This window comes from Rhinoderma darwinii, chromosome 10 (assembly GCF_050947455.1).
Source record: "Rhinoderma darwinii isolate aRhiDar2 chromosome 10, aRhiDar2.hap1, whole genome shotgun sequence".
NCBI classification, from domain to species: domain Eukaryota; kingdom Metazoa; phylum Chordata; class Amphibia; order Anura; family Rhinodermatidae; genus Rhinoderma; species Rhinoderma darwinii.
This window is the reverse complement of record NC_134696.1, coordinates 32,211,454-32,223,632: the sequence shown is the minus strand read 5'-3', so window position 1 is coordinate 32,223,632 and position 12,179 is coordinate 32,211,454. Positions and strand designations below refer to the sequence as shown.

General features: G+C 43.8%; 1 protein-coding gene across 3 annotated transcripts in view; it reads right to left on the bottom strand.

Moving 5' to 3' along the window:
- KLHL17 (kelch like family member 17) overlaps positions 1–12,179 on the bottom strand; it is a 55,016-nt gene that overhangs the window by 18,244 nt on the left and 24,593 nt on the right. For all 3 annotated transcript variants that reach the window (XM_075839709.1, XM_075839710.1, XM_075839708.1), the window contains exons 4-8: positions 10,344–10,565; positions 4,539–4,655; positions 3,397–3,610; positions 3,162–3,306; positions 2,477–2,644 (exon numbers count right to left, since the gene is read on the bottom strand). In XM_075839709.1, coding sequence (XP_075695824.1) covers positions 2,477–2,644; positions 3,162–3,306; positions 3,397–3,610; positions 4,539–4,655; positions 10,344–10,565 — 866 coding nt within the window. The remainder of the gene's footprint in view (positions 1–2,476; positions 2,645–3,161; positions 3,307–3,396; positions 3,611–4,538; positions 4,656–10,343; positions 10,566–12,179) is intronic.

Below are 12,179 nucleotides of genomic sequence, written 5' to 3'. Positions count from 1 at the left end.
GTCTTTTGTAGGAACAACCCCTTCAGTGGCGTCGCGCTGTAGCAGCCATAGCGGCTTCTAGCTAAGCCTCCGGCCATGGGGGGGGGCCCGTGCCGGCGGGCGGCACTGGCCCCCTTATGCTGCCGGCCCTGTAGCAGCCGCTACGGCTGCTACAGCGGTAGTTACGCCACTGGTTGGAACAATGAGCGAGAATAACAAAAGCTATCCCTTGATTGTTGAAGAGTCCTGCATAGAGAGTGACTCAACTATATATAGATATATATTATATAGAGCCTATTACTCCCCTCATAGAGTGGCAATATTTAAAAAAAAATGGGAATCCTGAATGTCCAAAGCTATAGGGAATCTGTTCTATATGTTTTGGAAATGCGGGAATATTAAACATTATTGGAGAATGTTGTTGGACTGGGTAAAAGCCATCTATGAAGTAACTGTGCAGGAAAATGCCATGGTGTGTATACTTCGTGACCTGGAGGGATTACATTTGAAAAGGGGTTTTCCAGGGACACTAATTGTCTCATGCCGGGCAGTGCACGAGCACTGAGGATTTTTATTGATGAGGCAAATGGGGCGGGCATTGAGGAGACTGTGGACCAGTAGGATGCCTCAAACCCGGGTTTACGTCAGAAGTCCTGGGTTTGAGGCTTCCTATTGGTCCACAGCCTCCTCAATGTCCGCTCCGTTCAGTCTTTGATTGTACTTCAATAGCGGCACCATTTTCTTTGTGTGCATGCTATTCCTTAGTGAAAATGAAGGTATAGCATGCACACAAAGAAAATCGTGCTGCTGTTGCAGTACAAGCAAAGACTGAATGGAGAGGACATTGAGGAGGCTGTGGACCAATAGGATGCCTCAAACCCGGGTACTTCAGAAGTACCAGTTTTGAGGCTTCCTGTTGGTCGACAGCCTCCTCAATGTCCACTTCGTTCATTCTTTGTTTCTGCTTCAATAGCGGCACCAATTACATTTTTCAGTTATGATGGGGTTCATATATTTAGGTATGATGGGGATCACGTTAGATATCTGAGGTGCGGTCACGTGATTCTGTGACCGCACCTCAGATAAAGCAGGTGGGAGGGGAGAACTAGCGGGGAGGGCCAATAGACACCGAGGGGGTGGAATAATTAGTAAAGAACGGCCCTGTGTCGTTACGTAGGTCAGTGAGGTATCTACACAGGTCTTTGTGTATAATGACTCTCGTGCACGAGCCGGTGTCGAGAGAAAAAAAAGACACAGATGAAAAGCAGAACTTCAGGCCGGGCAGCGGTAGGGAGAATAGGAAGGAAAGGGTTCTGATTTAATACAGAATATATATGAGGAACTTTATTAAATATTTACATAAAATATTAAAATTGTGTCCCTAGAAAACCCCTTTATAAGGGACCTAAAAAAACCAGGCTATTATGAAGTTGTATTTTTCTAGGAAAGTAATAATGACCAAGTGGATAGGAGTTGAAGCTCCTAATATTGTAGATTGGGAAAGATATATTAACTCGGCTCTTCAATTTTATGTTTATAAACTGGTGTAAAGTTAGAAAAAAAAACATCAATTTCCTGAAACTTGGTACCCTTGGACCTTTATGGTGAATGCGGTATAGTGGGGGAGCAGGGGCACATTTTTTTTATGTTATTTTTTTTCCCCTTCTCCACTTAAGTTTATACTGGGAAATGGCTCCCAGGTTTTCGATCACTCTGTAAGAGAGCGCGGATGGCTAGGAGTCCCACGACTCTGATTAATTCCGACTAGTTGAGATTAAGAGATAAAATTTAAAAAGAGAATGGATTAATGGATTTTTGTTTAAAAAGATACTCAGAAGAAAGATAAATTTAAGATACTTGAAGACTAAAGGCTATTAAGTTTATTAAGATTATAGGAGTGGTGGGATTGAACTAGCCATTAGATCTTCTGATTGTTAAGTTGTTGTTTTTTATGTGAAGGCTATATATTGTGGGATAAGTGGAATTCCAATGTATGCTTTTATTACAACTGTTTTGTAAAACCTTGATGTATATGTATTTTTTTGTACTTATTTTACGGTCTCGGATTCATCAAATAAGGTAGTCCAGTTATGCTGGACTTATTGGAATTGTATTTTCTAGGTGGATATTAAGGATTAAGGGTTCAGGGAGGGGGGAGGGCATGGCTGGGGGAATGGTGGGTAGAGATATAATTGTGGTGTGTAATTTTGTATTCTATTGGAATAATTGTTAATAAACAAAAATTATTCAAAAAAATGCATATACCTTTCTTGCTATTGGGGCTAGGACGTGAATGTCTCACTGTCGATTGGATTTGGCAATATATCAACCATAAAGGGGTATTCCAGCAAATAACATGTATGGTCTATCCACTGAATTGGTGATAAAGGTTAGATTAGTGGGGTCTGACCGCTGGGACCAACACAGATGCCCTTTTCAACCCAACAACTGCAAATATTCCTGCAGATTAGATTAACATGTGCTTAATATACTCTACCTGTTTAAACAAGAAGCGCCATCATATCCACCTGCAGCGTACAACAGTCCATGAAGTACTGCGACACCAAGACAACTGCGCCGGGTGCCCATAGAAACCTCTGGCAGCCAAGTGTTTGTCACAGGGTCATACGACTCTACGGTAGCAAGATCAGACGTTCCATCATACCTGTAATGAGAAAGACGAGTATTACCTTTATATGTTAATATTACGACAAGAAGGATCCCATACCGCTGCTTTTGGGCCCAGCCATGGTTTGTCTCATACCAAATAATATATGAAATTGGAAAACAACATATATTAAGCATATTTATTATGGGAGCTTTAAACCCTGAAACTAATGTTTGTTTGAGATACGACAAGAAGAAATTACAACCAATTGAAGTTTCTTAAAGCAAACACGCACTTTAGTTGACAAATATGCAACATATATGGAAAAAATGCAGCATGACCTAAAATCTGCAAAGATTTTTCCATTGCGTGTGAATAGGGTTTTGTAAAAACTCCTTTCCCTTGCATTGTACTGTAAATTGGTTTTGGATTTTCAGTGCGGAATTTGCACCAAAAATCTGCAGTGTCTGAACCGGTCTTAAGAAAGGCAAATCTTTTTTTTATTATTTAATAATTTGACTTCATAACTTGAATAGAATTTTTCAGTAACCTGTTCCTCACCATGTATACCTACCCGCCCACTCCATAAAGTTTATTTCCAATTGCAGCTACACCCACTCGGGCTCGTCTTGTTGACATTGAAGCTACCATGTGCCACCGGTCAGTACGGGTATCATATGCTTCACAGTCACCATGTATGGCAAAGAGACTGCCACCACCTACAAACAAGATAAAAACAACCACTCCCATAAGACGGCATATAGGAATATTACCTTAGTATATAGAAACAAGTGCTTTATCTCCCCCACCTACTGCAAATAGCACAGTGCTGGCTCCCTCGCAGCGTCTTGGTCGGGTTCGACAGTTACTGAGAACCCCACGCTGTTCTGGCATCAGATGGTACTTGAGTGCTTCAATCAAAAGGTCTTTACACTCGGAGTGATGACGTACAAGAAGCTCCGTGTCTACACTGCTCATCAGAAAATCCCTGCTCAGCAAGGGGAGCCGCACACACTTCATTAACTGCAGGAAATAAGGAGTCAGTAGAATTATAACTCATTTACATGAAACCTATATTATAATGGGCGGCGCAGAACTGTTACATTTTCATTATAATGGAGATGAGACACAGTTGCATAATCTATAGCCTGCATTGGGTGTGTTGGCTAAATGCAAGTAGCATAATATGGCATTCACTTGAAGCAATGGCTACATCTGCAGCAGAATTGAATACATCTTCAGCAGGCTTGGCTACCTGCATGTAACCCTAGTCCTAGACTTTTTCTATTAACCTTAAGTCACGATCCGTGGGTATGTGGACCCACTAGGCCACACCGCCGTAGCGGAGTAGTAGCTGGCCAAACAACAGTCCTAGTACAAAAGTACCTTTAATAGTCCAGAGAGTAATGGAGGCTCGGCACAGATGAACTTGTAGACACCAGGCGAGGTGTGTATCAGCAGGCGTGACAGGTGGCACAACACGACTTCAACAGATTAAGGAACAGGAACCGATATAGGTAGTAGGGCATGGGCCTAGGATAACACTGAGGGACCATTTGCTAAGACGAATATGGGTAAACACAACAACGCTCAGGCAATGAATGAAAGGGCAGAGCCCTTTTTATAGTCCAGGGTGATTATGGGCTAATTACAGATTTTCCTCATGTGTGTGCACCGGCCCTTCAAGGCCGGGCGCGAGCACCCTACGGGAACTAGTGCAGCGATGCGGAAGCGAGTGCCGGTGTCTCTCAGGAGGGAGATGCCACCCAGCACTCACTCGTCCATGGCCACGACCGTCGGGGGGCAGGTAAGCACGACAGTCCGCGACTGTGAACGTTGCACCTTATAATACCATCACCTTTCTAATAATATATTGACATATTAATTAAATCAGAGTACTAGCAAGTTTCACAGGCATATTTATCAGTTCATACATATCCATGCTCCTCACCCGGGGAACGTGTTGTCTCCTTCCATCCACATCATGTTTGATCCAGTTCAGAACAGCTCGGTACACTTCCTCCTCAGAAGGGACATTCAGACTGTCACTGGAGATGAGGTCCAGCACCTGAGAGCCACAAACAGATCTCATTTAGAGATTACGAGATTAGGACCGCGACATTATGAACAAGATGGCTATCAATATTTATTTTACTAACTCAGTATCTTAAAGTACCCGAATTTACATTTTAAATGTTCTGAATTTAACATGTTGAAACGAAATTAACCTCTAGGATCCTTGAATTATAGAAACTTGTAAATGGCGCAGAATAATCCAACATTTAATTAATTTTGTGCGCATCTCTCTAGATTTCCACATACAAATCTGGATCATTCACGTCTAAAGTTCAAACTGTAGGATTTTATGTCCACCATTCCTATGTGGTCTGTGCTATGGTCCAAAAATATACAGATAGGGTATTTAGATTGTGAGCCCCACTGGGCACAGCAACTTAGGACAACTTCTGCACAGCGCTGCGAACAGAAATAAATAAAAAAATATGGTCTATCGATAGATGAGCAGTCAGTCAGTCTAAGGTCTCCTGCGTTGTAGGCTCAGTTAGGGACATCCGACGCAAATCTGACCCAAAACACACTGAAAACAATAGCATAGCATTCTGCGCTATTGTTTCCGGTAAACCCACGGAAAGCATGACGGAACGCATCAATGGGTTCCGTTGGGCGCCAAAGGAGTCCATCATGCATTTGAACCGGCACTTCCAGTATTTTCGTTGTTCTGCTTCTCTAATGGAGCAGAACAATGGAAACACTGACACAGGTGTGAATGGGCCCTAATGGAGATATGTGTATAGTTGCTAATAAAAGGAACAGCAACCACATTATTATATTATATATCTGTTGTCTTAAACAACTGGTTCCGGTCAATGGAAATTTGTTGTAATAGATTGTGAACTTGCTTTCAAAATTTTCTCGCTCATTACGGACCGCAGCATTTAATCCCTTATTAGTGATCATGGCAGCATAAGAAAATAAATGCTTGGTGCCGGCGATGAACAATATTTCATGGAAAGATTTTCTATAGGTAAATTTATTTTAATCATAGATATATTGGACCGTTAATCAGATCAGGGAGAAATTGACATGTGTATGGGTAGATAGTCAGAGGAATAAAACTAAGAAAAAACACATAAAAAGAAGTGCAAAACCGGACGACAAGAAATTTTAGGTAGTAAATTGAAATGAAGTATATGGAAGGTAAAGAGTTAATAGTTAACATACAGAATATCTTGGATTAGAACATACTAGCAGCTGAAAACAGGAAATATCACATAGTAATGTGACAAAACAGCTCGGCAGAGACGCCGGCAGCCGGTGACTCTAGCCTGCAGGAAATAACACAAATAATCATTAAAAATGTGTAGAGGAAACAGTGGGAAATCGATCCATTGATTCTGAACAGCTGGGGACTGTTGCAGCGGATGCGCTGGAAGCTTCCTGTTATGCAGTTCCCCTTGCATTATGTATTACAGGCAGTTGCTAGGAGACATGGCGATTATACATGGGCGTCTGGGTCAAGCTGTGTGCGCGCGTGTTTGTGAGGGGGTTTCATAAAGACGCACATTCTGTGTGGGAAGGTGGAATAGAAATCATCTGAGTAATTCTCGCTGCTTAGACTCCATAGGATTAGACAAAAGCAAGGGGGAGATCAGGTGGGAGCGAGACGTGGGTAAAACATCTCCATCAGCCAATCCACCGTGGAAAATGTTTTTATTTGGCTGAATAATTCAGATTATACGAAAGAGACGATCAGTAGCATAAAGGCGACTCTCTCATGTCCACAATCTGCGTCGATTTTCTAATTCCAATGACCAGTCCAACTTTCCCATGAATGGACTGTGTAGGATACAAGCAGAATACACATAATTGCGCCATTCCTTTTGTACTGGAAGGGTGAGGTAAAAATATTGGAAAATAAACCTTTATATGGGATGGAGTTCACGATTATAAACAAGGAACTCCACATACTCGATAAATAGGATTCTATTAATGCTAAAACCATAATAACAGAAACCAGCTAGTGACGGCACGGTCTAGGTAAAATCGTCAAAATCCTACTGCAGTCACCACACAATCACAACTCAAGGATGTTCGAAGATCCCATGTGGCAATCCCATTACAGCGCCCAGAGCAGCAGGGTGGGCCTTTTATACTACATGGCCGCACTATGCAGGACGCAGTTAAAAAAAAATATATGGCTACCAGACAACAACAACACAGGACGAATGCAGAGGTCAGCAGGATGTGATGTTAACGTGTTAGGCACTAAATTCAAGTATGTTCCCAACGTGGTAGATGTCTTCTGGAAGGAATCACAAGAAATAATTAAAAAAAACAAAAAAAAAACAAAACGGAAAGATCTTTATTTTCCACCAACATTTTACAAAAAAACTGCACAAAGTTTTTTTTTTTCTTCTTTCACATAGTCCCTCCACCAATAGAGCCAACCATTCCTCTATACAGCACCCGCACAGAGCACATACAATCAAGTCACCTGAAAGGTAGTACCCCTGCCACTCACAGAAATAGGGCTGAGCTGCCCATGTACAATGACTGAGCAGTTTCTGCATAAATCTCATACAACTTCTAGCGAAACCACAAGTGACCAAGAACTCGACTTGGAAAACGGAGATATTCAAAACCACCTGTAAATACATTCATTATGTTTTTTAAATGCTGAACCATCACATGATCGTAGCCTTTAACCCTGCTTGGGATGGAACTTTTGACTCCCATCTCCTAACCGTCATACTTCCAAACCCTTACGGACTTAACATAAGGCATTATGCACATTAACATTTCCGTCTTGCGGACCGCAAAACATGAATCGTAGTGGCTTCCATGCGCTATCTGTTTTGTTTGCAGACTCATACACTAGAATGGGTGAGATGGACTGCAAATACACACAAGAATAGAACATCTACCATAATTTGGGAACGGACACACGGATGAGTGCATGGCCCCATAGGAATGAATGGTTCAGTATGCGGTCCGCCCAAAAACCGGCTAAGACACAGAAGAAAACTATGGCCATGTGCATAAGCCCTTAAGTGTCTTCTCTGTTTTGTTTTTTTATAAAAATCTGTATCAGTGTGATTGGTGCAACTTTGGAATTACATTTTATTAAAAATGGTCTTTACTTTTTCAGATACAGCTGTTTTGTATTCTGTATACAGATCAGCTGTATCTAGCACTGAAACCTGAATCCCGTCAGGTCAGCGGCATGGACGGGTTCAGTGAAAGCAAGTCCTGCTGGTAACAGCTCGATCCTAACATGCAGGATCGAACTATTACCGATCACATCAGAGTTCATGTTAGATGTGATCGATTACAGGTGAATCCTGTGTGTCAGAGACACGCAAGACCTGCTGTCACTGATGCCATCAGTCCCATAGACCTGACGGATTCAGGTCTCAGCGCATGATACAGCTGCTCTGTTTACAAAATTCAAAGCAGCTCTATCTCAAAAAGTAAAAATAAATTTTTAATAAAATGTGATTACAAAGTTGCACCAAACACACGGATAGACAAGTAAAAAGGATTGGAGCTATTCTAGCTTAGGTGAAAGACTAGGAGATCAGTGAATTCAGGATTGCATTACAATTCAGGACCATAAAATTGCGCAGCATCCCTGTATCGATTATACCAGGGGTCGGCAACCTCCGCCACCTGTGCCACAGCTGGCACGCAGGGCACTATGTCCTGAGCCGTTGTATGCTGCAGTGCTGAACACAGGGAGAGACACGGGGGTGGGGGGAAGGGAGAGAGGGGAGACACAGGGGCAGAGCGATGCTTCCTTAGGACGGCAGAGCGGCGCTTCAGTTCGTTGATGGAATAAACCGCCGCTCTGCCTTGTGGTTGTGTTTCTCGGTGCTGAACACTGGGCGGCGCTGTGTTGTGTGCTTAGCAAAGACACAATGCAGCACCGCTCTATGTCCTGTTCAGCGCCGACAACCCCCCTGTTCTCCTAGTTGTCGTCACGGCCATTACAGGTTTACCTGTAAAATAAAAAGTCATGAAGTCACTAAAAATATAATTTTCTGAGCAGCTTTTTTTCAGCTCCCCAAGCTGGTTGTTTAGCCCCCCCTCCCCCCCCCAGGAAAATCTCTGTACAGCTGTTCCCCAGAAGCTGGTGTTTAGTAGCCGCTCTCTCCTGTGAGCACCACCCAGAAGCTGGTGTTCAGTAGCTGCTCTCTCCTGTGAGTACCCCCAGAAGCTAGTGTTTAGTAGCCGCCCCTCTCCGGTGAGTACCCCCAGAAGCTGGTGTTTAGTAGCCGCCCCTCTCCGGTGAGTACCCCCAGTAGCTGGTGTTTAGCAGCCACTCCTCTCTAGTGAGTACCCCCAGTAGCTGGTGTTTAGCAGCCACTCCTCTCTGGTGAGTACCCCCAGCAGCTGGTGTTTAGCAGCTGCCCCTCTCCGCTGAGTACCCCCCAGTAGCTGGTGTTTAGTAGCCGCTCCTCTCTGGTGAGTACCCCCAGTAGCTGGTGTTTAGTAGCCGCTCCTCTCTGGTGAGTACCCCCAGAAGCTGGTGTTTAGCAGCCGCCCCTCTCCGGTGAGTACCCCCCAGTAGCTGGTGTTTAGCAGCCGCCCCTCTCTGGTGAGTACCCCCAGTAGCTGGTGTTTAGTAGCCGCTCCTCTCTGGTGAGTACCCCCAGAAGCTGGTGTTTAGCAGCCGCCCCTCTCCGGTGAGTACCCCCCAGTAGCTGGTGTTTAGCAGCCGCCCCTCTCCGGTGAGTACCCCCCAGTAGCTGGTGTTTAGCAGCCGCCCCTCTCCGGTGAGTACCCCCAGTAGCTGGTGTTTAGTAGCCGCTCCTCTCTGGTGAGTACCCCCAGAAGCTGGTGTTTAGCAGCCGCCCCTCTCCGGTGAGTACCCCCCAGTAGCTGGTGTTTAGCAGCCGCCCCTCTCTGGTGAGTACCCCCAGTAGCTGGTGTTTAGTAGCCGCTCCTCTCTGGTGAGTACCCCCAGAAGCTGGTGTTTAGCAGCCGCCCCTCTCCGGTGAGTACCCCCCAGTAGCTGGTGTTTAGCAGCCGCCCCTCTCCGGTGAGTACCCCCCAGTAGCTGGTGTTTAGCAGCCGCCCCTCTCCGGTGAGTACCTCCCAGTAGCTGGTGTTTAGTAGCCACTCCTCTCTTGTGAGCATTTGTCAGTTTTTGAATGGATGAGAATTGATGATTTTGAAATGCAGCTGATTGACTCCCAGAGCTCATCTCTGTGGACAATGAAGTTTTGTGAGCCGTGCAAAAAATTTGAAATATCGAAAGAAAATGCACGGTCCCTTTTTTATGTGTTGGGCTTCCCTTCCTGCGAAATTTGACTGTTTAAATAAGGGGACGCGGTCAGTCTTTGGGTCAACGTTTCTGCGTGAGCAGATTTTCCTACACATGAATTCCATCCTCAGCCCTTCATGTAGCCGGCTTACTGCAGACCAATGTGAGGCCTGTGTCCAGCTCAAAGTCACCTCGTATGCACCACAGATGGATCATCTTTGCAAAGAAAGTCAGGGACAAGGGTTAAACTTGAAATGTAAGTTTAGTTAATTGATCAATAGCCCATACATAGCAACCGTTTGTGTTATATGACTTTCTTATTTTGCATGGCGCACTTCATCTTTGATTTTTTGGGGGGATTTTTTTTTTTTTTTTATCGGCACACCATACAAAAAAAGGTTCCCTACCCCTGGATTATCCAGTGCCCATTCAGTTAACATTTTAAACAATAGAAATCTGAATTAGGATTACCTGTTTTAAAGGCAGAAGCATGAACTCTTCAGTCTTTGACACCTCTACAAAGTGTTGCAGGACGTACTTGTGTGCGGACTTGAGCAGGTCGCTACAAGAGTGTGTGTCTGCAAAGCCACGAATGCCAAGGCAGTTAGAAGGGTCTAGCTGGCTGAGCAGGAACTTACAGCAGGCATCTCGCACTCCATTTAGCTGCAGGAGGCTGGCAGCTGGGAGCAGCGTCTGGCACAGAGAAAACCTGGGATGTCAGCTTGTAATTCTGCAATGACTGTATATAGCTGTGCAAATTATACAAAGCTTCCAATGCATTGTATGGTATTTTAGCACGATGCAATGATAAGGTCACGGTCTAATGCTTCTATCAACCATTTGGTATTGCACAAAGTTTGATCATATCCTTTCACCTGACTATACACGTCTTTGTATATGGTCAGTATTAGGTACATGAGTGTAAGATGGATTTCACATTGATTCGCTATTGCTGGATAACCCTACTGATGCTATTGTGAATCTGCTTTTTAGGATCTTCATCATGCTTCAATCTCACCTTAAAGAGGTTCTGTCACCACATCATAAGTGTCCTATCTTGTACATAATGTGATCGGCGCTGTAATGTAGATAACAGCAGTGGTTTTTATTTAGAAAACTGATCATTTTTGACAGTTATGACCTATTTTAGATTTATGCTAATGAGTTTCTTAATGGACAACTGGGCGTGTTTTACTTTTTGACCCAGTGGGCGTTGTGGAGAGAAGTGCATGACGCTGACCAATCAGCGTCATACACTTCTCCCCATTCATTTACACAGCACATAGTAATCTTACTAGATCACTATGTGCAGCCACATACACACACATTAATGTTACTCAAGTGTCCTGAGAGTTACTAGACATCACTACCAGCCTGGACGTGATGTCTATTCAGAATCCTGACACTTCGCTAACGTTTGTGTGAGATTACGCTGTAAATGACAGCCCAGCGTGATCTTGATGTGCTGTGCTATAAATCATACAGAAACGTTAGCGAAGTGTCAGGATTCTGAATAGACATCACGTCCTGGCTGGAGGTGATGTCTATTAACTCTCAGGACACTTGAGTAACGTTAATGTATGTGGCTGCACATAGTGATCTAGTAAGATCACTATGTGCTGTGTAAATTAATGGAGAGAAGTGCCTGACGCTGATTGGTCACTGATTGGTCAGCGTCATACACTCCTCTGTACAACGCCCACTTGGTCAAAAAGTAAAACACGACCAGTTGGGCATTAAGAAACTCATTAGCATAAAGCTAAAATAGGTCATAACTCCGTCAAAAATGATAGTTTTTCTAAATAAAAAACACTGCTGTAATCTACATTACAGCGCCGATCACATCATGTACAAGATAGGGCACTTATAATGTGGTGACAGAGCCTCTTTAACACTATGACACTATACTGTCAATGCATCTCATCACTACTAAAACAATTATTAAAAATGCGATAACAACCCTGATCCACGATGCACACTTGGCCAGTTAATTTTTATGAGGGAGAACAGCCAGACAACCCTGGCACCACAGAAGAAAATCTGCCCCCTCCCTTATTGCAGAATTCCAGAGAGATCTAGTAGCCCCACACATTAGATATTGGTCACCAAGATTCCCCAAACTGTAATGTGTTTGGAGGCATTGCTCCTGAACCTTTGTTCCTTGTGAGATAAGCGGTGCCAGACTTAATATGCACCCTCAGCCGATCCAAACGCATGCTTATTGTTGAGTTAGCGGACAGATCGTGGTCTCTAACTGAATGTTACAAAATTAAAACAACACTCTAATCTACTTCGTGACCAACAAGC